The sequence below is a fragment of the Thalassophryne amazonica genome, chromosome 6 (genome assembly GCF_902500255.1).
Source record: "Thalassophryne amazonica chromosome 6, fThaAma1.1, whole genome shotgun sequence".
Taxonomy (NCBI): Eukaryota; Metazoa; Chordata; class Actinopteri; order Batrachoidiformes; family Batrachoididae; genus Thalassophryne; species Thalassophryne amazonica.
The window spans coordinates 114,718,141-114,744,449 of NC_047108.1; the positions used below are offsets into that span (position 1 = coordinate 114,718,141).

Below are 26,309 nucleotides of genomic sequence, written 5' to 3' on the forward strand. Positions count from 1 at the left end.
GTCACAAAGATTAACAAACATCTTGGTGAACAAGAAGTAGATTTATGAAAGTGTCCCTGTGGCAGTGTTCCACCACTACCAGAGGAACGGAAAACATCAAAGCGCAGACAGATGGTTTGTGCGTTCATTTTCAACATCTCTCTCTCTTAACGTCAGTGCACTTGACTCACTGAGGTTCGAGCTTCACTTGACCTTCACTGTCACATCTTGAGTCTCCAGATACATTTTTTTCTTGGTGACAGAGAGACCTTTCTGGAGTCCCCTCGTGTACACTCTCTGTGTATACGCTGCTGAAATCCTAAGGTTTTATCTCCACCATAATTCGCTGTGTTGTTAAAGCAGCTAGAAGGCGCTGTTTTCCGTGAACAATCGTTGCACCCTACTGACAAGAATGGACATCAAAAATAAAGTTAATTTCTTAACTCTATATGGCTGAGGGGTGGTTTTGAGCAATTTGTGCAAACGTGATATACCCAGAAGTAAAGGGTTACTGTTTACTTTCTACCAACTGACAGAAATCTTTCAAAATGTCAGTAAAATATGTATGAAATTGAGACATTCTTGGACTCCAACATAATGGAGTGAAAAGTTTAAAATCCTTCAGCAAACAGAGGATCCGTGGCCTACATTTCAACTGCACTTTTCCATCTGATGCAAACACTCACATTCATGGGTTCACACACAATGAGCTGTATACAGGAGTAACCTGGATTAAGAACCTTTCCTGCCTGACAGGCCATCAAACAGAATACCATAAGACCACCTTTACTCTCTTCACTTTCATTTTTTTTTCTCTTGAGCTGTTTGTCTCTTGGAGAAACCCATCATTTCATGCATATTTTAATCAGCGGAATCTGTGCCTGTTGCTATGGCTAAACAAAGGTGCATGGCATTGCCACCACAAAGATCTATTCTTGTGCTAGTCTGCTGTGAAGTGACGATGAAGGACTTCAGCATTAATTGTTGCGCCTTGGGGCAACTGTTTGTTGTGATTTGGCGCTATATAAAAAAATTGATTGATTGATTAATGCCACCGGGAAATAATGAAACTTCGTCTTCACCCCAAGATTATTCTGTCATTTTGTTGGATTTATATTGAGATCAGTGTGAGAATTTGCCCCTCTCCTGTTTGTTTTGTGGGGATTTGACCTTTTTCTGTTTGTCTTGTGAGTCTTAGGCTGGGTGTGGCTGGCCTTATGCCCTCTCACAATTGCAATCAATCATCTACTGCAATGCAGTTTAGAATACCGGCTTTATCCACTCCTTGCTAGTTTGCTCACACACCTCCTGTATCAGCTGCACTCAGCTTCATTACCTGTTCCTCCTATGCCTATGGTGCACATTGGACCTTTTGACAGATCCCAAGGTTTTGGACTGGGATTCTTCTCATTTGGTAAATAAAATCAGTAGTTTTATCTTGGGGTCCAATTTATTCATCTGCATAAGAATCACTCACTCACTCATCTTCAACTCCTTAGTCCAATTAAGGGTTGCGGGGGGCTGGTGCGTATCCCAGCAGTCACAGAGCGTGACGCAGGGTACACCCTGAACTGGACTCCAGTCTGTAGTAGGGCCACATATAGACAAACAAACACATTCTCACCTGCACGCACACCTACGGACAATTTAAAGTTTCCAGTTCATGGATGTGGGAGGAAGCCGCAGCACCTGGAGAGAACCCACACAAACATGGCGAGAACATGCAAACCCCACACAGAAAGGCCACAGGTGGGAATCAAACTCATTACCTTCTCGCTGTGAGGCAACAGTGCTAACCACTAAACCACTGTGCTTCCAGCATAACAATCAGACCATCAAAAAAATTTGGGCTCATGTTCACCTAGAGTAGGTAAGCTTTCCAATGATGGCCATATATTTTCATTTTATTGAGAAGCACCCACGAGTTGTTGTGGTTATGAGGGGGTACAAACAACATTGTCTCTCCTTTAGTATCTTTGTGTTTCATCCTTGAAGCTACCTGTCCCGTAAATGTCTTTTCAGAAAGAGTCATAGTTGTTGGAAGAGTCCCTGAGTTATATTTTAACTAAATTTGCAGGTATTGGACCTTGTTGTCACCACAACACAGAAATGCATCCTCAGATAACACAGTGGTCCTCTTCCATGAACGGGGTTCGAGCCGTTAGTGCCAGCCAGTGACGAGTACAACACATCCAGCTATTGTATGGTGACATGTTTCTATCAATGGGCAAGTCAGACCAATCTACCCACCAGATAATAGCAGCAGTCAGTCTGACAGTAGATCTGCACGCCGGACTCTCTGAGGGCGTCGTCTCTCTGTGGTTACTCAGGCCGTCCCACCCTGAGGGGTTGGCAGCACACGCACACACACACACACACACACACACACACACACACACACACACACACACACACACACACACACACACACACACACACACACACACACGCATGCACAAAGACATATATACGGTGGACCTGCAGCCTTGGCGTTCTATCATGTTGTGCTAAAGGGGGAGCATAATGGTTTTTAAATGGATGACTCTGTGCTGGTCCAGAGAGGGATTCGGAGACAGAGGAGAATGGCTGTGGCCTGCAGCGAAACAGCTCTTAGATTGAGCTGTCCATCTGGCTGAAATGAGTCTGACTTAACACCTCTTCCAGTCTCCTACGCCGCGGGACAGACAATGGCAGGCTTCCTCTCCGCCTTCCTCTTTCTTTTTTTCTGTCTCACTCCTTTTCTCAGTCTTCTGGTCCACACGTGTTCTTCCATCTACTTAGTTTAAAAAACAAAAAAAAACACTAAAGTGGGAATCATGTTTCTTTTAGAACCAAGGTCAATATCATAAGTCTTAGTAAAGAATCTGCAAAAATGCATTTAATATGATGCTTTTTTGGCTGAGTGATTTTACAGCTCAATATGTTATTGTTGATGAGTGAAAACCTTTCAACAGTTTTTTTTTTGTTTTGTTTTGTTAGGTTTTTTTTGTGGTAATTTTCATCTTTTGAAATTATTTTAATGTCAATGTAGTTCACTGAACTACATTTTAGGACATTTTAAAAACTATTAAATGAATGACAGGAGTCGGACACCGTGAGTTCATACCTCCTGCTAGCTGTCTGAATTACATTTCAAAGTTCGAGAAGCTTCACTTGTTGAATATCTGTCTTTGGAGGTGTGTTCTTCAGTCTGATTGGCTAAATCAAACACACACACACACACACACACACACACACACACACACACACACACACACACACACACACACACACACACACACACACACACACACACACACCATATATTTCTGCATTGAAGGACATTTTTTAATGATCCAAAATCCACATCTGGAACGATCATCACATTGGGTTTATCCTTTTGGTACATTTTATTATTCCACAGAGTTACTTTAAAATATTTTGGATTAGATTAGAGATTAGATAGAACTTTATTGATCCCTTGAGAAGACTCCCTCAGGGAACTTGAGGTTCCAGCAGTAACATGAAGGGTAACAAGCACAGAGAGCATCAAAAGTGAGCAGGTAAATTCTTATTTTTTTTATATTTGCTACATAAAATCAATTAAGGAATCATTTAGAATCCAGATCCTGAGCAATGCCAAAGGTCACTGAAATCTTCCTTCAATTCGTTCAGTCATTCGTGTTCTGCTGCTTATCCGGGTCTGGGTCATGAGGGCAAGAGACAAAGCACCTCCACTCACACTACCCTATCCTTGGGCAAGTCCTGTAAGTCTTCCTGAGGGATCGTGAGATGTTCCCAAGTCAGCTGGTAAATATAATACCTCCAGAGTGTCCTGAGGTCTTCCTCAGGGCCTCCTCCCCATTGGACGTTCCTGGAAATCCTCCCAAAAGAGACAACCAGTGGGTATCATCACCAGATAGCTGAACCTCCTTGATGTGAAGAAGCATCAGCTCTGCTCCGAGTCCCTTCCAGATCACTGAGCTTTTCATGTTGTCCCAGAGGGTAGGTGACCATAGGTGAGCATAGGAGCATAAATCAACTGATAAATCGAGAGTCTTGTCTTCTGGCTCAACTCTTTCTTTACCATGATGGTCCGATGCAGCATATGTAAAACATCAGACGCCATCCCAAGTGGAGGAGTTTAGGTATCTCAGGATCTTCTTCACGAGTGGTTGGAAGTTGGGTTCTTCCAGTGGGTAAAACTCATTAAGACTGTGTCAAAGTCTTTCGAGTAATCCTGCTGATAGATGGTTACATTTGTGAGGTGGGGATGGGCCAGTTGTTTGGTCGGGTGGTTGTCATCCAGGAACCAGAGCAGGTTCATTGTGTGGTGGATGTGTTAAACCATGGCACCAGCGTATGGTCCTGAACCCAACTTGAATCGTGCCAACAACCCGACAAATAAACGTAGAACAGCCAGTGGTCATGTAGCCGGTATGACAGAGTTCAAAAAGTTTAGTTATCAAGCAAAAACAGGTGAAGTGGAAACTCTAAATTGTCCGTAGGTGTGCATGTGGGTGTAAAGGTGTTTGTCTGTCTGTATGTGACCCTGCAACAGACTGGCATCCTGTCGAGAGTGAACCCAACCTCCCGCCATACGGCTCCTGGGATAGCCTCCAGCCGCCCGTGACCCTTAATTGGAGTAAGGAAGTATAGAAAATGAATGAATGAACCGCCACACTGCTGGTGAGATGGCAAGCACCCAATGGACTCGCGGCCGTCATCTCTGTCATGTCAAAATGGTCCACAGATGGACTGGAGTGAGACTCATGTTTAATGGTGGTGCACAGCCATGATACCAAAAGCGCAATGACGATTCTGATCAGTTCAAATATGCTTTGATCAAAGCAGATCTTTAAAATCTCATCAGGAATTCCTGGATTTATAGTGTCCCTTGATCTATTCTCACTCATTGTTTCACACTCACTCATTTCTCTTATTGTCTTTCTTTAATCAGCCACAGTTCTCTTGTTCCCGTTGCTCTGTTTGTCGAAGACCAGAGGCCGTAGATGAGTCGGGATAGATGTTGAGAGGGAGCACATGTGAGGAGGCTCCGGGGAGCGTCTGGTGATGACTATCAACAGACTGGCTGTTATGACTATCAGTGATAAGAGTCTGGGAGAGGAGAACCCCTGAAGGACCCCAGACCCAAACCAGACAGGATTTCTTTAAAAAATAATACAGCCTGAGCCAGAGTCGGTCCTCCAGCAGAGATTCAGAAGGAGCAGGACAGGAGGAGGAGGAGGAGGTCTGACCTCTAATCCAACCTTTTCTTTTGGCAAGTTTGGACGCAAGGGACTTTGTTAAACTTAAAGGACAAAAAGAAAGGCCAAGAGCTTCAGGCAAAGAGAGAACCACTAAAGCTACTCGATAAAAGATGAATCAACCTAAAAAAACAAGTCTAATAACGTGCTAAACTCACATGTAGCATTTGGTCCATTTTCACAACTTCACCAACATATAGAACTCCAAAAAAAAAGAGTAACTCCACCCAAACCGGGCATCTCAATCGTCATGTTTTATCACCTACAAGCTGTAGGTTCACCTAAATTTGCCGATTCGTCAATCTGACGCCACTCTGCATGAAACCAGCTATGTGTGACGGAGGTATAAGTCCTGTTTAAAAAAATGCCTTTTGAGGAGGAAACGCCCATATCTAAGTCAAACTGGAATATAAGTCATACCTTTTTTTTTTTCTGAATTATCAGCTCTTAAAGTAGACCTGCATTGAAATAAATGTGGTCAGATTTCAGAAAGAAATAGCTGATATGTATTTATAAGACTCTTGTGAATGCAGTAAAGTAAATCTGTAAGCCCAAATTTGAAATTCAGCGGAGAAATCTTCGTTTAAAAATGACAAATTTGCAGCTAAAATTTAGCCCTCTGTGAAAACAGTTTGTACAGCCGTATCATTTCCATGACGTCAGGGACAAGACGACGCACTCCCGCCTTCAGTCCGATCCCGCATTGAAATTGACTTTATCTGTTAGTAATGTTACTTATACACGTCCTGGTTTCAACATCCAAAAGTAAGCTGCAATGAATGTGAGATACAGATCTGTGTGCTCAGATCAGCAATGACATCGACAGCGGGCGCCATTCTTCCTCTCCCGCTCTCTGCCTCCGCTGCGCTTATTAAGTCTGCGGGCTCGTTAACGAGCTCGTTAACCGCCGATGCGGGCCACTCACACCGCCCGTGTCTGCTTTGCAGCCGGTGTTGTGCCAGATTCAGCGCACAACACCGGCATCACCTCTCTGTCTACTGAATGGAGCTGCAGCACACTTGGCACAAGTCCTGAGATTACGCTCGCTGTTTTAATGCGAAGCGGCCAATACATCTGTTGCTGCAAAGACAGACTTCTTGCTGCAAAATCCACAGCACCGCACGTCTCGGCAATCAGAGCCCCAGAGCTCCATGGATGCTGAGAGAGGTTTATATCTTTTTAATGACTGGGATTCTTTGCGGGTCTCGCCTCCATATCCCGTGATGGTACCGGAGGCAAAAGACAGTAGATTTTCATTGCGACACCACTCAATAAAATGGGCGTATGAAAAAGTCCCACAAAATAATTTTCAAGCACAAATAAAAGAAATGTGTACTCACCAAACGTGCCGCAAGACAATATGAAGTTTAGTAGATCCTTCCATATAAGACAAGAAAAGGTGCAGATGCAAACTGACGTAAATCCACAAATTACAATTGGCGCAATGCATGCTGGGAGAGGGTCTTGTCCGTGACGTCTCGGCAGCGTCCATGATGAGAGGGACAATTTGCGGAGGGCTAAATGTTAGCTGTAAATTTGTCATTTTCAAATGAAGATTTCTCCGTTGAATGACAGATCTGGGCTTACAGATTTACTTTACTACATTCAGAAGGATCTCATGTGTAAATGTAAGTCATTTTTTGTTCAAAAAATCTGACTGCATTTTTTTCAGTGCAGGTCTCCTTTAAATTTGGGATATTTGTGAACTGTTGTTGTGTACTTTATGTTACTCCTATTTACTATTTCATTATTAAAAAATATTTTGTTTAGTACTTTGATTCATGGAAAGGTCCCAATAAAAAATAGTGAATATCAATCAATTTCAATCAATTTTTTTTATATAGCGCCAAATCACAACAAACAGTTGCCCCAAGGCGCTTTATATTGTAAGGCAAGGCCATACAATAATTATGTAAAACCCCAATGGTCAAAACGACCCCCTGTGAGCAAGCACTTGGCTACAGTGGGAAGAAAAAACTCCCTTTTAACAGGAAGAAAACTCCAGCAGAACCAGGCTCAGGGAGGGGCAGTCTTCTGCTGGGACTGGTTGGGGCTGAGGGAGAGAACCAGGAAAAAGACATGCTGTGGAGGGGAGCAGAGATCGATCACTAATGATTAAATGCAGAGTGGTGCATACAGAGCAAAAAGAGAAAGAAACAGTGCATCATGGGAACCCCCCAGCAGTCTACGTCTATAGCAGCATAACTAAGGGATGGTTCAGGGTCACCTGATCCAGCCCTAACTATAAGCTTTAGCAAAAAGGAAAGTTTTAAGCCTAATCTTAAAAGTAGAGAGGGTGTCTGTCTCCCTGATCTGAATTGGGAGCTGGTTCCACAGGAGAGGAGCCTGAAAGCTGAAGGCTCTGCCTCCCATTCTACTCTTACAAACCCTAGGAACTACAAGTAAGCCTGCAGTCTGAGAGCGAAGCGCTCTATTGGGGTGATATGGTACTACGAGGTCCCTAAGATAAGATGGGACCTGATTATTCAAAACCTTATAAGTAAGAAGAAGAATTTTAAATTCTATTCTAGAATTAACAGGAAGCCAATGAAGAGAGGCCAATATGGGTGAGATATGCTCTCTCCTTCTAGTCCCCGTCAGTACTCTAGCTGCAGCATTTTGAATTAACTGAAGGCTTTTTAGGGAACTTTTAGGACAACCTGATAATAATGAATTACAATAGTCCAGCCTAGAGGAAATAAATGCATGAATTAGTTTTTCAGCATCACTCTGAGACAAGACCTTTCTGATTTTAGAGATATTGCGTAAATGCAAAAAAGCAGTCCTACATATTTGTTTAATATGCGCTTTGAATGACATATCCTGATCAAAAATGACTCCAAGATTTCTCACAGTATTACTAGAGGTCAGGGTAATGCCATCCAGAGTAAGGATCTGGTTAGACACCATGTTTCTAAGATTTGTGGGGCCAAGTACAATAACTTCAGTTTTATCTGAGTTTAAAAGCAGGAATATAATAATTATTAATAACAAATGTGTGATTTTTCAGTATATACATCACAGGACCTCCAAAACTAGTAAAAATAAATAAATAAATAAAATAATAATAATAATAATAATAACATAACATGACTTAACTCTGAAACTATGGTCATTGTTGAAATTCTTTTATTGCAAATCTCTGAAAGGTCTGATTAAAATCTCCTCATCAATAAATAATAATTGTCTTGTGCTATTTTAAGATGAGCACCAGGTTTTAAAGCTGTCTTGGATAATTTTATTATTTATTCCCATTATTCTTATCAATATGAAGGATGCATCATTCTAGTTCAGGTTCATGTTTGACTCACCTTTTCATTAATTAAAAGCGTGCTTACCATTAATTCTCATAAACAATATGGCCTTGGTTAATAAGTATTATTGTTTGCGGTTGTTTGCATTGGTTGAGTGTGCAATTCCGGTGTCGTTGGCCCTTTTCGAGGTGGTGTTTGAATGCTAAGTGTGTGTGTCTGTTTCTTATTCTACATGAGTGTAACATGAGACAACAAGAATAACCTGCGTGTTAAAGGTGACGTGTCCAGGAGCCAGTGAATTGAAAAGCAGGCCGTTATATTTCATCTCTGATTAGGTGAAGCAAAGAAAGACGAGTGGGATAGACAGACAGACAGACAGTGAAGAGTTGTTCTTTTTTTCTAAAGATCATTCTGAAGCAACTTCAATATCCTCTAATGTCATGTTGAAATGAAAATTAATAGTTCAATATGCCATCACTGCACCGGGCTGCACATTCTCCATTTCCATATCGCGTGGCGTGACCAAATGAGCGCGCGCGCTCAGACTGATGCCCAGAAAAGCTGATACCCCCCTAATCAGCCGATTTTTCCATCTGACATTGTGGCGCTGCTGGAATCTTGGAAAAGTGTGTTTTGCATAGATATATATGTGTGTGTGTGTGTGTGTGTGTGTGTGTGTGTGTGTGTGTGTGTGTGTGTGTGTGTGTGTGTGTGTGTGTGTGTGTGTGTGTGTGTGGTGTGTGTGTGTGTGTGTGTGTGTGTGTGTGTGTGTGTGCAGGATCAAAGAGGAGGTACAATCATCCAGGGAATGTAAATGAAATGGGAATCTTTGCGGCTGATGAGCTTGCCGCCTGGGAATGAAGAACGATGGCTGCAGATGTAAATGTGTAAAAAGGATGTTTCATGAATATTCTCTTTTCATCTTCATGGTTTTTGTCCTGCTTCTGCTGTGTTTGTGAGTCCTAATGCACATTTATCATGTGCCACAAGGTGCCAAAGTGGCCAAACGTAGCTTTCCAGGAATGACGGTAAAGTGTGAGTTAAAAGGAGAAGACCAGGCGAGTTCCTACCTCCCATCCGTAGGAGCTGTCTTTGCCGGTGGCCCCGTAGTGGAGGGTGCTGTGCAGTCCAAACCTTTCACCTGCACTAATGCGAGTCTTGGCCCAGATGCCCAGACCAGCACCAGGCACGGAGGACTCCCTCAGCTCCAGTTCGCTGGGAATGGGAATGTCATCGGGAATGTAGACGCGCGCCTCGTAGGGCGAGCCCTCCTTGGGCGTGGTGAAGTCCTGGTCATTGCTGCTGCTGTTGCTGTTGTTGTTGTGGAGGTGGTGGTGGTGGGAGGTGTAGATGTGGGGGTGCAGCAGGTGGTGGTGGTGGTTGTTTGGATGAGAAGGAGTCGGTGAGGGCAACGGGGACATGTTCATGACGCCATCTTCCGTGTCGTCTTCTGGACTGTCGGCACCACCTTCACTGGCCACTAAACCTGGCAGGTCGGCCGCTGTGTCGAACATGCTGTCCGCAGGCTCGCTGTCGTCTGACGGAAACACAGACATGGAGATCATGGTGAATACAGACGTCCAGGAGGTACAACGTGAATTCAGTTCAAGTACATTAGTAACATTAGCAAAGAAAAAAACAAAACAAAACTCCTCTTTCACAGGAAAAAAACCTTCAGCAAAACAGAATCAGGGGGTGGCCATCTACATTGGCACATCTGAGATGACAAGAAGGTTCCATAAAGAATTTAAAATCTATATACATAAAGGGCTACCTCTGTCTGTCTATCTGTGTCTGGGATAAACTCTCAAACTATAATATATAGCCCTAAAAACTATATATATTCTGAATCCTCATGACATGGGGAACAAACTGGTTCTATTTTTTTTTTTAAATAGCCAGCTGTGGGTATGACCAGGCAGATTCAAATTTCCAGCCCTGTATATGTGTTGGCCATCTCTGTTTATTTAATCCCTTTCTTCAGCGACGTTATGTTCTCAACTGTTAAGCACCCAACTGTCCTGTACAACCCAGTTTGCCTTCCTGTCTGAATACATTCATTTTATGTTTGTAAAATTGCAATGTAAAAACAGTGAAATACACCACTACCTCAATTATGATTCATTGATATTTACATTTACTGTTACCTACCTTTTGTGTGTAATTTTGTTGTAAATTTGATTACAAAACAAAGTCTGCATGAAGGACTTCAAATGTGTTTGTCTTTTAACCAAGTATTTCCACTTAGTTTGGGGAGTCCACCTCTGATAGTTCTGCTGGACAAACTTTAGCCCATTAAATATTATATTTATAAGACATCAGCATTACAAAAACAAATGTTGGGCAATTGTTTTGATTAAAATGATTAGCATTTGGTTATGTCTAAAACAGGTTAACCCGGGCAGCACCGGGTAGCCCAGGTAGTAAATAAATAAAAATAGATCAGGTTCACTGATAGTTAGGGAAGCGTATTGCATTCACTGGATAAAAAAAAAATGTGAGATCTTTTCTCGTAATTACGAGATCTTTTCTCGTAATTACGAGATCAGGATCTCGTAATTATGAGAAAAGATCAGGTGTCTAAATAGTTTTATGTATATACTTCCGTACTTCCAGTCCCTCAGCACAGACGTGAGCTGAGCTCAGCCGATGATAACACACTATAATCAAACACAAAGTGTGGATTTTCCCCCTGAAGTGCTCCCGGATGAATGTCCAGGGAGGAGCACGGGGCGACTTCCAGCTTTCACTCACACAGACCCACCGACCACTGAGGGACACAGCGGGGCTCACTCCCACCCGGGCACATGCCAGTCTGTGTGCCCGAGCTGTGCCTCGCCTCGCTGGAGGAGTTTCATTCATCCAGCAACAATTTAGTGGGAAATCCACACTTTGTGCGCCGTGGTGTGGATCACAATGCAGTGTCGGAGGTTACAAATTGGCCAATTTTCGATTATGACTCGGGCATTCTCACGCTTGGACTGGAAGTACGAAGCGATTACACACACACACACACACACACACACACACACACACACACACACACACACACACAAAATAAATAAATAAAAACAATAGCTTGATCTCATAATTACGGCGACGTGGAGCATAATTTCTTGTTATAACGTGATAAGTTCTCGTTATAACGTGAAAATACCGCATCATGAAATAACATGATAATTTCATATGACGAAATAACGTGATAAGTATCACGTTATAATATCACGTTATAACATGAAACTTTTCACGTAATTGCATGATACTGAGCCAAATATATATTAGGGCTTGGCAGCTCAGAGCTTCCGTACGTAAGAAAGAGAGCGACGTCCAGCACGTCAGACTGGGCTTTGCGCCGGAACAATCCCAAGGACTTGAGATGCCTGCAGTGTTGACATACTAATATTAATATCATCCTCATTTTTAAGAAATATCAGTATTTCCCAGTGTCTCAGACCGAGAAGGTGGTAACAGCAGATTAATTGCGACAGCGCCATCATGCCCGCTGATCATTGAGGAAGCGCGCATACGGGGAAGCTGGAGACACCTGATCTCATAATTACGAGATCTTTTCTAGTAATTATGAGATCTCATAATTACAAGATCTCGTAATTATGAGAAAAGATCTCGTAATTACGAGATCTTATCTCGAAATTACGAGATCAGTGGTCTATTTGTTTTAATCCACTGAATGCAATACGCTTCCATAGATAGATAGTCACATGAAGAGACTTTTTTCTTTTTTTTAGGAAAATTAATGTCTCCATCAACTGACGAATGTCTGTCACAAAAGAAATATTAAATGATTTGATTAAATAAAGTACACAACTAAGCAACAGAGAAGCAAAGAACAAATTAAACTGAAATAAAAACTGTATGAATTATAAAACCTCAAAATAATTACAACATTAAAGCATGCAAAGATTAAAATAAAAAAAAAATGGTTAAGATCATTAAAGTCACACAGAACAGGTGCACCATTTGTTTCCTTATTGTGAGATATCTCCATGTAAAATAAGATTTTGGGTATGATTTCTTGTCATCACTGATGGTTCAACCATGAGTCATGAGAGCACAAAGAAACACAGGGGGCCCTATCTTGCATAATCTAAAAAAGCCCAGGTGCATTTGGTACAAGTCTGACCACAGAATGGCTTTTACACTGTACAATTTCTCAGAATAAAATGTAGCACTGAGCACAAAATGGTTGGATGAAATCACCTAATTGGTCATTGGCGCAGTATTGGCAAAACAAAATCGACTATTCAGTAGGGGTGAGGAAAAACATTGACATTACATCATGATATTTAATTTTATAATATCAATTTTTAAAGTCCAGAATCAATAAAACTCAAATTTATTGCTGGTGGAAATGAGGTGGGAACACAGTATGAAATTACGATCTTGCTAACTATAAAGTTCCCATCAACAGACTATGATGTTGCAGCACCCCTGCCCTTACATACAACAAGCTAGTGTAGTGTGCGTAACTCAGAGCGTCATGATCATTCTTATAATTCATTTATTCATTCATCTTCTGACGCTTATCTGGGTCCGGGTGGTGCTGGCAGCAGACTGAGCAGCTCCTCCCAAAATTCCTTACCCTTACTTTTCCTAGGGGATCCCAAGGTGTTCCCAAAACAGATGGGAAATATAATCCCAGTTGGATGTGCCTGGAAGACCTACCTAGGGAGACAACCAAGAGACATCCTCACTAGATGCCCCAACTGCCTCAGCTGACCCCTTTCATTAAGAAGAAGCAGCGGCTCTTCTCAGATTGTTGACATTCTCACCCTGTCCAGGAGTGTAAACCCAGATACGCAATGGACAGAATCTCTTTCTGTCTCTTGTATCTGTGACCTTATTTTTTCAGGCATTACACAAAGCTCATGACGTAGGTGAAGGTAGGAGTGTAAATCCACTGGTAAGCTGACAGTTTTGCCTCCTGGCTCTTGTTCTCAAATTTTCATTATTTATTTATACTTTTTTATAAACATTACTTATTTACAATTTTACATACAGAGCCTGAAATTGGCCTTTTTACATTTATTTATTACCTGTTGGCCATCAGATATGGGTATCGAGTACTGCAAAGACTTTGCATCTGTCTGTCCATCCATCTGTTTGTCCATCTATCTGTCTGTCCATCCATCTGTTTGTCTGTCTGTCTGTCTGTCTGTGCTTGGCCAGAGTCTTCAAATTCACAGGGAACATTGTTGGGACACAGACCTTGGGCAAGGTCAAAGATGGCTAAAGTTGACCTATTTTAAGACGCAGTTAAAACTTAAATATTGTTTATGACTGATTGATTTATTGATTGATTAATTGATTGAGCAGCTTTATTGAACAAGTACAAATTGTACGTAAGACAATTAGAAAGCTATATATATATATATATATATATATATATATATATATATATATATATATATATGCTTTGCACTGGGATACATGCAGTGACACTTGGGATTGTTTGAGCCTTGAAGAAAACATCTGCTGTCCCCCAAAAACAACAACAAAAAAGAAAATATGACTTAAACATGTACATGGAATCAAAAATGTGTCCAAATGACATAATTTTCTTTTCACAATATATACATATTTATGTCGTAAAAATCTGATAGTCTTTCATTTTCTAGTGGATCTTTTTTGGGGGAAACAAGCCGCATTCCAAGTAGAGTTGAATCCGGACCTCCAGGCTGCAGTCAGGAAATGCAGCCTTGGAAGGTTGCAGCTCCTTAATGGCGACACAGCTGATGTGAGAAGAATCAGATAAAAACAACAAGCTTCAGTCTTGCAGATTCATTGATGTGAGAAGTTCTCAATTCCAATGAAGCTTTTTTTTTCAGCCAGTACTCATCTTACAGCTTATTACGGTGTCTCTCAGTGACTCGGTTGGAATCACCAGCCGTCATTATTATCACATCCACAGAATGACAACATAATTGTGAGCGTGCACCAGCATCTAACCATTTAAACATCACTGAATATGACGAGGAGATGCAACATTTGACTTTACGGAGGAGTCATCTGTGGAGAGTTCACAAACGTGAAAAATGCACATCTGTGAGTGACGAAATGTCCTAAATGTGCATGCATGTATGTAGCATGTGTGTTAAATCCTCCAGGTTGACACTGAGTTGAGTATTTATGGCTGTGTGGGTTTGTTTGCGTGAGTGTGAGACATCGCTAGATCTGTGTGTGTGTGTGTGTGTGTGTGTCAGTGCCCCCCCGCGCCTTCTCTCTGGACAGATCCTGGTATCTTTAGTCAAAGCAGCACTGCAGTTTTATGATCTAAACACAAGGCCTGGCAATCAGCAGCCTAACTAGGCCCAAAATTACAGTAGGAGTGGTTCCAATCAAGCCCCCCCCCCCCCCCCCCCTTCGTTAGGCTCTGTGTCGCCTGCTGCCGAGCCTGCCACCGCTTCCCATGATGCATCTGCAACATGACATCTACAAAATATACATGTTTTGTGCAGGAGGTCACTGCAAATTCATTCTGCCTGAAATAAGCACATTTATATCAAAAAGAACAGTCACAAAGTTCTATTTTCTCCTTGTATTTGTAAAGAGCTGTTTCTCCCCGTTGGGAGGGGCAGGATGTGCGGTTTGTGTATTGGAAAATAATTGGAGCCTGGATTTGCAGAAGTTCAGGTCACAGTGCATCAGAATTTTGTCCTTTAATAAATATTTGGGTTTCTGCCCGGTAACAGATGTGGTCCATGAAAGCTGTTAAAGTAACTGACATGGAGAGTATGTCTTAAGTATGAAAAGTGAAAGCATGAATGTATGCGACAGGAGCTTTTCAGCGCCTGGCAAACTCGCAGCCGCTCCGCAAGATCCGGGAAACTTATCATATAAAAGTGAAGCAGTAAAATCTACTCTTTTATTACTGATTTTGCGTCATTTTGACTGGAAAAGAACTACTTCTTTTTTGGAGGGTGGGGGGGTGCATTATTTTTAATGATGGCTGTTTCATGGGGGCTCAGAACAGGCACGCAATTAAGTGTGGAACATGTGAGCCAGCAGTAGCTTCCACATTTCACACATCAATTAAAGTTTTATAAGTCGGCTCTATCTGTTGCTCCGACTGCACAATCAGTGTTTTAAAGCCGTTAAACACTTTTTCACGTTGCCCACTTTCACTGGCACTCGACCCGTCCAGAGGAAGACCACCTCAGAAAAACTATTAAACACACTTTGGTTAGTTTGTTTGTCTGTTTACGCTGCATGCACAAAAAAATAAATATAGATTTTAAAAAATGCACATCTCTTCATCATGTGCAAGATTACAAAAAGTTCAGATGATGTGGAAAATGCAAAAAAAAAAAAAAAAAAAAAAAAAAAAAAATTGACTTAAACTTAATTTACATCAGTCTTAAAAAACAGAAAGAATATACACTAATGAACAGATGGTTATGAATGCTATATTAAATATCTACTATCTCTAAATTATACATACTGTAGCTTTAAAGCTCTACAGTCTTTGTCTTTTTGTATTGTTTTGTTTAAATAAAAAGTATTTTATTTGGCATCACTATAAATATATTTTATATTTAGCATTTAAATTAGGGATTCATTATATTAAATTACCAATTGGATCAAAATTCACGCTGTCTGAAAACGTTTTAGAATTTCAACCCCTGATGGGTCAAAATTCACACACCATGACCTACATTTGGTAATAACATCACAGATCACATGGGGGCTTTCCCCAAGCTTCAAGAGGATGCTGGGAAGGACACAGTGACAGCCAATCAGAATAAAGAAAGGCAGCATGACATCAGCTGCCTACTCACGTTAGCAAAATAAACCAAGATGGCGTAAAATGTTACAAAACAGCTTATTTCTGCATCAGTCAAGATATGTTACTCATATGTTATCATGCATGCCCCCGAAATGCGCATCAAGCAAGTGGGTCAGGTCACAGGTCAGGTCATTGCAAAACCTCATGCATGTGCACATGCACTTCCTCTTGCAGTCAATCTGCACAATGGCATTAGAACAAAAAGATAATATTCCTCATGAAATTCCCCCCCAGAAAAAAATATGTTGTCTTCACTAAAATGAGCTGTAATTTTGCAACATGTTACAAAAACAAACCAACACTATAATGTTTGGATTTCAGTAGAAACTAAATTTTGTCAGTTATGTCAAATTTGAAAGGCCGTCCAGCTTTAAGTGAACCATCTGGATAAAAAAATAAATAAATAAATAAAAAAACAATAAATAAAAGTGAACAGAGGATTTGGCTTTGAGCTTCAAGTCCCCTACATTGTTCCCAAAAGTAAAAAGATTCTTATCTTGATCTTATTCAACCATGACGTTTGACAATGAAAAACTTAAAAAATTTTGGAACATGAGGATATACCGTGTAACAGAGGCCAAGTGCCACTTATAAAGCGCTGTATTTCAGCTTTGGTGTCTTTAATGTGGTGGCGATGTCGGGCTCCAGTCCCTGAGGGCTCCTATCCCTGATCCCTGAGGGACTCCACAGAAAGAAGCACAGCAGTACCATCCTCTGCCCGGCTCCTTATGTTGTTCTTTCTCCATGCTCCTCTCGCCATCTCTTTCTCCTTTACGGGGACTATTTATCCTGATTACATCAGGGGTCAATCATTAAATCGCACCTTGGGGGTCCCGGTGCTGGCTGCGGCCACAATGAGCTGTTTGTTCGTTGGCTGGAAAAGTGCGCTGCTCAGCCTCAGAGTCGAGCCCAGGCCACATCACGCCGCCACATTTACTTGATAAATTGTAAATTCAGGGTTCTTTTTTTTTTTTTTTGCTTTGCAGCCTGCTTTACAGTAATAGAGATGTTTGGGCAGATGCAGGTGATCACACAGACGCACATCTGTTTGTGAGTGCGGCAGGAGCTGCTGCACTCGAAACACATGTGCCAAAGGCCACACGGGGTCGTAGGTGAAGATGGTATCTCATAATCACTGCACGTCACAGTCAAATTACAAACTGCAACATCACCCACATGACAGCTCACCTCTGAGACGCGCAAACACAAATAACACAATAAATAAAAATATGAGAATGAAGAATTCAGACAACAACAACAAAAAGAGGCTTTAAAAATGATGAAGTGGTGATAAATCTGTAATCAGTGTTGCCATGGCAAAATAACGACACGGTGCTGAAAATCAGCAGTTTGGATCGGCGGGCCTTACAACAGGCAAATTGTTCTGTGGTTGTGTTTAATCAGAGCACTCCAGACTTAAATGCAGAAAGATCAAGATCTGGAGTAATTTTCTGCCGTCTGCCTGAACGCACACAAACACGTGCCTTGTGGCACAAACACTGAGCTGAACTGTGGATGTAGTCGGCGTCGAAAGCAAGAATCCTATAAACGTTCTACGTGCCGGCGCTCTCTGTGCTGAATATGAATATTAAATATCCACTCCACTCAAAAAAATAAATTCATTAAACTTTCCTTATCAGACACATGTCATTTCTTGCAGACTGGAGAAGGTCTGTTTGCACTAAAATCTAGTTTTCTCACACACTTGATTCATTACATCACAAACAGAAGATGTCAGTCACAATCTGAGTGCAGTGGTTGAGCAGTGGGCGGGGCTTGAGGACTGTTTAGTTTTAGAGCCCGATTGATGCATCACTTAGCTGAAAAACTGGGCTGATATTGGTATCTGTGCTACTTTTGCCGATATGAAAACTTTTATTTGAGAGAATAAAGAATGCAAAGAAACACTTTGGAAATGGTGTCATTATGTAGTTTTTCCAGCACCATTGTTTATAATGGTGTCAATCATGGCTGGGACCCTGTCACCCCTTGGTCACATTAGCTACAAAGGAAAACAGGCAAAGTGACCAGCCACCATTCATTTTCAAACAGACTGGGAATTTTACAGCAACAAGCAACATGTTGTCACTTTGCTGCCATTAAAGAGGGACCCATATAGACAAGAAGCATTTTTTTATGTAAATGCTAGCAACCATATTTCAAGGCATTTCATCATGCCATCACCAAAAATGATTTAATCTATTACTTTGTGATGCCGTCACAAAATGTAGCAGATTTTCGGGATGGTATTATGAAATAATAGATGAAGAATGGTGGAGGACTACCATGTGGTCTTTTGAGATACGTTTATGGTTATGGATATGGTGAGGGTTAAACAACCCCATCATGAAAATCTACTACATTTCATCATGGTATCGCGCTCTAACAGTGTGAGACTGGTCTGGATGCGACACCATAACTGCCAATCCAAGTGAAGTCCTAATGATGTACAGCGGTTGATTGTTGGTTATATTTATCCTCATTTATAATAAAGTTCATGTGTAAACTCTAAAACATCAAACCTCAATACATATTTTGTCATAAGGATTTGATAACTAAATATTATGAATCATTGCAGTTTTTTTGTGTATGTACTGTATGTATCGGTAATGTAAATATTTTACTCCCGAATGTGAGTATCAAGCCCAAAAACTCTGTATCAGTCACGTTCTTTTCAGGAATGTTTTCCAGTGTAATTTCTACCCAGTTCTTTATGTAATTTACTGCCCCTTTCCAACAACCTTGTAATCCTTGTATTCCTCATTTTGGATTTATTAAAGGTCACTGTTGTGTGGGCCGCCCGAAGAGGAGGTACTGCTGGACCAACACCAGAGGGCGCCCTGCCTGAAGGCGGGCTTCAGGCACCAGAGGGTGCAGTTGCGGCCAGGAGCATCTGGAACTTGGATTGACAGCTGTCACTCATCCACTCATCATGACGCACCCATAAAAGCCTGGAGAAGACACCACACCCACGCGAGAAATCGTTGACCCGTACAGGTAGACTCTCAGCTGTCTTTGCAGCTAAGCTTTTGTTGTGACGTTCATTGCATCTGAGCTGGTAGCTGATAATTAGTGACTTTTGAATTTGCAGCTTTTCCACTTGTATCCGAGTCTAAGGGAGTTGGTTGGAGCCGACGTTTCCGCTCTGCACTCCAGCACTCGACAAGTGTATACTGGGTCTGCACAGTAACTCACAGGACTTGTGAAAGCAGGAGGTGGAGGCGTTCTTCTCCTCCCAAAAAGGAGTCATTTGCTGACTGTTTGCTGGGTGTGTTCACTCACACTCACTCTTAACTGTTTCTGTTTCCTGCCAGCAGTACCCGATCTGACAGCTGGAGACGGTGGCCACCTGGGGACTCAGAATTGGCAGCTACGGAGTGTTCCAGATCCGTTGGCGGTGGAAATCGTGTGGGATCCGACTCCTCTCTGGACGGACGTCTCCTATCCTCGAGCCTGCCCACACTACACCAATTTGAGATTGACTGTAGTATTGATTGTATCTGTATTCGTTGTGCACTTTTCACAACATTAAATTGTTATTCTTGCATTCCCATTGACCGTTCATTTACGCCCCCTGTTGTGGGTCCGTGTCACCACACTTTTCACAACAGTCACAATGAAAACCGGACTGGGACCCTCACAGACAGTGTCCATCTTGTGAAAGAAAATGGGTCATACAGCACTTTTTATACAATGTGGGCGTTTACATTGGGTGTAGTTTAGTCTCACATTTCTAATGTTACTGGCTCCCACAGATAGGGGGAGCCCTCCCTGTATCTAAAACTTAGACATAAATGATGGAAGCAAAACTTAACTCTTATGTTTAAATGTTAAACCAGAAACCAGAGACTTCCAATCAAATAGCAAAATAAAGCACTTGATAACTAACATAAAATAAGGACTTAGCACAGATATTATCTAACACCAGTAACTCGGTGAGCAATGGCTGAAATACTATAAAGTCCAAATATAATTCATACAAGATTAATCATTTAAATTTTATGACATTTATTTGCATTTAGTTGTACAAAACATTCTTGTTATACTGACTTTTACAAATGGGGGTGCTATTTGCCTCGATATGTCACAGGGAATCAAACCCAGGTCGACATATTGACATCAGGAAGTTGGGCACAGTGGTTTCTTCAGTGGCTCTGTGGAGATTGTTCATTAAGTTGAGATACATTTTCAGGGAATCAATAACTGCCTGTTATTTTTTTTCTCTTTTTATCTTATTACTTTATGATGTCATAAAGGAATAAGATGTCAAAATCCCAGTTGCCCTCCAAGCTCATTCGGTGTAACAATGGCCGACACTGTGAACGTACATAGTTTCTGAGCGCTCTTCTTGGTTCTGTAAAGCTTAAAACAGCATTTTAATCTTCTTCGAATAGTAATTGATACATTGTTGTTCATGACTTTTATATAGTGATGGCAAACATTGTAAAGCTGTGCTGACCACAGGCGGGTTTGGGTGCCAACAACAGTTTGAGTATCATGAGCACGCTTCTCTAAAGAGCCAGCAGCACCGTGGAGCCACGGCTGCGGCTGCGGCTAAGATAACAATAAAGTCAACTAGAAATAGGACATGTGCGCCAATGATGGCCGTCATAAAGCACCACACGGCCTATTTCACTGCCTCCCCTCTCCAACACACATGCACACACACACACACGTATGCTTGTCTGGCCATTGACTGATCTGGTTCAGTTCAAAAACGAAAGCCAGCCGCTGATGAAAGGACAGTATCCAGGACGAAAGCAGAACTATGTAAGTGCACCGGCTCTAAATATGGGGAGAGAAGATGAAAAAAGAAGGAGAATGTGTGAACCATGACAGATATGAAAAATGGTTAGCTGGTTGAGCAATAAATGACCAAACATTTTGATGTGGGAGCGCCGTGCGTACATGTGCGAGGGGGGAGGCGGCTTTCAGACCAAAGCCTAATCTGCTGTTTGTGCTGCTATATTGTATCAATATGGTCCCACTTAGCTGTGTTATTGGCTGTGTTTAGGACCACAGAGGGATCTTGGTACCTGTTCTTCATTGGTCAGCAGGCCTTTGATGATTCTGCTTCCACACTAAAAAGCTCCAACACCCTCCGTTTAAAACAAAAGGGGCGGAGGTGAGCGGCTGTAAAAATCAGACCAGTGCAACTTAAAGGTAGAGTGAGTGAGAGGAGTAAAACTGGATGATGGTGTGTTCTTGCAGCGTGTCACCAGGGTACTGTTTATTATTCATTATTATTTAATAGAGGTGGAAAACAGAATAGTCTACTGTTAGTTCTGCTGCAGCCCTAACATCTATACATATGTATAAACATGTTCCTCCTGGCACAAAGCCACACACAGTGTCATTGCTAGTTTCCTAATAATGCAAGAAGGCACAAAGTCATTGCACCATAGATAACCAAGCCCTCAGTCTGCTCACTGCAATATTCAGATACACCAATGTGACAACCAGTCAACGTAAACACCAAAGTCAAGCCTAGTGTGGGAGCATGCGCTGGTGCTGTGCTTTGCCACAACCACAACACTACAGAACCACTTTGGGTCCTGGATGGCGACCAACCAGGTAGACAACCAGTCCATTCCAATCTTGAACATAATTATCTATCTGCCGCAGCCAGGTGAAATGTGGGCATGTCCTTGGTCTTCTCCCTCTACTGGGGTCCTCAACATTCAGGCACCTGCATGCTGGATCATGCACAGAGAAACAGTCCACATGGACAAAATGTCAAAGTTGATGCTTCCTCACAATGCAAGTAATCCTCCTCATCCTAGTCTCTCTTAGTTACCGCTCATTTGATACAAAATCATTCCAATGGTACCCAAGGATCCTTTGAAGACACCTCGTACCAAAGAGATCCAGTTTTGTCATCTTAGGTCACTGGTTAGTGTCCAAGTCTCACAACCACACAGCAAGACAGGCTGCACCAGGACACTTGGACCTTTGTTTGACTGCAAATATATTGGTATTGCAAAACACCTCTGTCCAGAGACCTCATGACTCCATAAGCTCTTCCCAGGCATCTCTCAATATCAAAGGCCAAGGACCCAAAGACATGTATGTCACTGCCGAGATACAGCAAAGGACAAATACAAAAACCTCACCTTACTGCTTGACTTCAGAGAGTTTTGGTGGCTGCTCTCCGCTCACGTGCAGTGCCGTCTTGGTGCAGAGCCTTAAACCTGGCCAGAAAACCCCTCACTTCATTTCTCTACTGTATTTTCATCATGTTGCAATTCCATTAAGTGACTAAATACAATACCTTTGTGCTCTGCATTTTACTTTGTGCTGTGAATTTGCTCTCCATAAATAGCAAAGTGGAGGTGGACATGCCCTAAATGCACTTACGCTATTATCCACTGAGCATTATTATAATGAGGAAAATGCAAGCTCACTTCAGTAAGACAGTGGACAAGTATGAATTTGGGCAGGTTTTCATTCTAACTCTGGCCACAAGCAGGCTGAGTTTCTGAAACTTAGTGTACACAACATCATAAGTTCACACAAGATGACCTCAAAAATACCTCAGACAAGTATGAAGTTTGGTTTGGTAACCACTGTCCTTTAATTTAACTTTCATTTTCAGAACGCTTAAATACTTGAATAAGTTATGAGGAGTGTATGCTTTAATTCAGTTGCTTTTTTAAATTATTCCTATGGGGATGACCACACCAGGTTCCACCAACATATTGAGTGAATGTTTTCACAGTGGATGTTCTACCAATGCTGCTGTCACAGATGGTGGGAGATTTGTACAGGCTGAGGTGCAGACAAGCATCATAAGCAGGTGTGCACATAACTGGTACTCATGGTGTTCTTACATTTTAAAAATAAATGATGTGGAGCTGAACACAGAGGGAAGCACTTCTCAGTAGGAAAGTGATGATGACAGAATGTAAGAAAAACACTTCCCTAAGTGTTTTCTGCTGTACATCATTTATCTTGAGCTCCACAAGCACCAGTAATGTGCACACCTGATCATAAGGACACCTCAGGAGTAGGAGGAATTTGATCCTCTGATCCTTTGGTCAGTGGCTATGGTCAGCCCAGCATATAACTGCCGCACAATTGATGGACAACATGCAGTTTCACCAACCCACAGGAGTGAAGCAAGGGTTCAAGCCTTAGTTATGTATGATCTTTGTGATGTCATAAAGCTATGTCTTGGAATATTGAATATTATAGAAACTACAGCCGCAGTTCATTATTGTCATGATGAATTGATCTTTTTTCAAAATTTATGTATCAGCTGTTAATATTATACAAATGTCAGAAGAACTTGGTGATATGGTGAAAATCATCACATGGAAGCTGTTACATTTGGGCTTTTTCTGAAAAATTGCTTTAAATCAGTATTAAATTAATCAAAATATATTTTGGTGGTAGACAAACTGTCTAGTTGTCTCAGCTATAATATTTAGAATCTGCTGTTTCTCATGTGCTCCCACCTCTTGTTCTTTAAGCATCTGTGTGCATGTGGGCTGCAACATTCTAGTCTAGTTAGTTTTTTTTCCCTCTACTCTTCTTGCCTCTTGTTTTTCTTACAACACTGAACAGTTAAAAATAAAATAAAATACAGCCACTCTGCTCCATTTCAAGGCTAAAACAACTGGGGTGAATTTGGTCGATGCTGCTCAGGAAGGGAATCAAGCATCTGTGTGTGTTTTGTGTATGTGTGTGAGTGTTTGTGTGGAGCCACACGGTTGATGTATTGATGTGTTGTTTGTGCTGAGTAGCCTCGAGTCACTCCGTCCTACAGAGGTGTGTGTGTGTGTGTGTGTGTGTGTGTGTGTGTGTGTGTGTGTGTGTGTGTGTGTGTGTGTGTGTGTGTGTGTGTGTGTGTGTGTGTGTGTGTGTGTGTGTGTGTGTGCATTGAGAACAGATCAAGTCTTCAGGCAAATAAAAGACAGAAACCTCCTGCAGCTGGGAGCATGTGTGTGTGTGTGCACGTGTATGTGTGTGTGTGGTGGCCCTGTCATCCCGTGGGGGCCCCAGCTGCTGCAGACATTTATTAACAGGCCAGATTAATAGCACTGGAGGAAAACATGTTCACAAACATGATAAATATTAATAATAATCAATATCGAGTTACATTTGCCAAATTGAGTTGCAAACATCACCCAAGGGGGTGGGAAGGGGCAGGGGAGGAGGAGGGAGCGCAAGGAAGGAGAAAAGAGAACAGAGCTGTAGAAAGCTGGAAGAATGAAAAAAATCAAAGAGAATTCAAATAAATAGAAAGATGAGAGAGAAAATAAACACAAAGACAGAACGATGATCGATAGAGTCACGAATGGAAACTAGACGGGCACTCACGAGAGCAACAACATCAAACATCTGATCTTATCACGAGAAAAGAGAAAAACCTTCAATCAAACAGTCCAGTGATGATGCTGAGGTGCAGCTGACAAATATGTTCACTTTGATCATCAAATAATCATGGAGCCATTTGTCTTTTTTCTTTAAAGTAGCAAATGTAAACCAGCTTAAAACACTTTAAAAATGCTTCAGACATGTTTTAAACGCTTTAAACAATATGGCAAGTGGTTTCTAACATCTGTAAAAAATGTGTTTAAGGTGATTTTTTTTAAGTCCTAACTGGGTTTTCACTGCTCACTGGTTCAAACTGCTTAGAAGCTTCTTTGAACTTAAAACAAATGAGACTTTTGGAGCTTCTCCAAAGCAGCTGTACGAGGTCTGTCAGAAAAGTATCGGACCTTTTTATTTTTTTCAAAAACCTGATGGATTTGAATCACGTGTGCTTGCATGAGCCAACCTTGAACCTTTGTGCGCATGCGTGATTTTTTTCACGCCTGTTGGTTGCGTCATTTGCTTGTAAGCACCCTTTGTGTGATGATGGGTGGAGTCTCTCGTCGTTTTTTCTTTGCAAGGAAGTGGCGGAACGACTGGAGCAGCGCGACTGCATCAAACTTTGCCACAAACTGGGCCACAGCCAGGTGGAAACCATTCGGATTATTCAGATGGCTTTCGGTGATGAACCTCTGGGTATCACACAGATTAAGGAGTGGTACAACCGATTTAAAGACGGCCGCACAACGGTGGAGAGCAAGCCACGCTCCGATCGGCATCAGCACGCTGAAATGACCGGATCATTCCAAAGTGAACGCTGTGGTGATGTGGGACCGTCGTGTGATTATCTGAGAAATTGCGGAATAGGTGGACATCAGCACTTTTTCGGCACATTCCACTGTGAAAGAAGAGTTTGTCATGAAAAGAGCGGCAGTGAAATTCATCGGCACGAAGCTGATGGCGCAGCAACAGCGCCTCCGTGATGAAGCCTCACAGGACATGTTGTAACATGCCCAGCTCGTCAACCATTCGGAAGATTCAGACGGCTTTTGGTGGCTTTTCAGTCGTGTGACTATCCGAGAAATTGTGGACAAGCTGGACATGTCAGGGCATGTCACAACATGTCCTGTGAGGCTTCATCACGGAGGCGCTGTTGCTGCGCGATCAGCTTCGTGCCGATGAATTTCGCCGCCACTCTTTTCATGACAAAATCTTCTTTCACAGTGGAATGTGCCGAAAAAGTGCTGATGTCCACCTATTCTGCAATTTCTCAGATAATCACATGACGGTCCCACATCACCACAGCGTTCACTTTGGAATGATCCCGTCATTTCAGCGTATTGATGCCAATCGGAGTGCGGCTCGCTCTCCACCATTGTGCGGCCATCTTTAAACCGGTTGTACCACTCCTTAATCTGTGTGATGCCCAGAGGATCGTCACCGAAAACCATCTGAATAATCCGAATGGTTTCCACCTGGCTGTGGCCCAGTTTGTGGCAAAATTTGATGCAGTCACACTGCTCCAGTCATTCCGCCATTTCCTTGCAAAGAAAAAACGACGAGAGACTCCACCCATCCTCACACAAAGGGTGCTTACAAGCAAATGACGCAACCAACAGGCGTGAAAAAAATCACGCATGCGCACAAAGGTTCAAGGTTGGCTCATGCAAGCACACGTGATTCAAATCCATCAGGTTTTTGAAAAAAATA

At 42.0% G+C, this 26,309-nt stretch overlaps 1 protein-coding gene across 9 annotated transcripts in view; it reads right to left on the reverse strand.

Annotated features, from left to right (window-relative positions):
* prdm16 (PR domain containing 16) overlaps window positions 1-26,309 on the reverse strand; it is a 456,303-nt gene that overhangs the window by 307,222 nt on the left and 122,772 nt on the right. For all 9 annotated transcript variants that reach the window (XM_034173187.1, XM_034173186.1, XM_034173184.1 and 6 more), the window contains exon 2: window positions 9,550-10,016. In XM_034173187.1, the coding sequence (XP_034029078.1) occupies window positions 9,550-10,016 (467 nt within the window). The remainder of the gene's footprint in view (window positions 1-9,549; window positions 10,017-26,309) is intronic.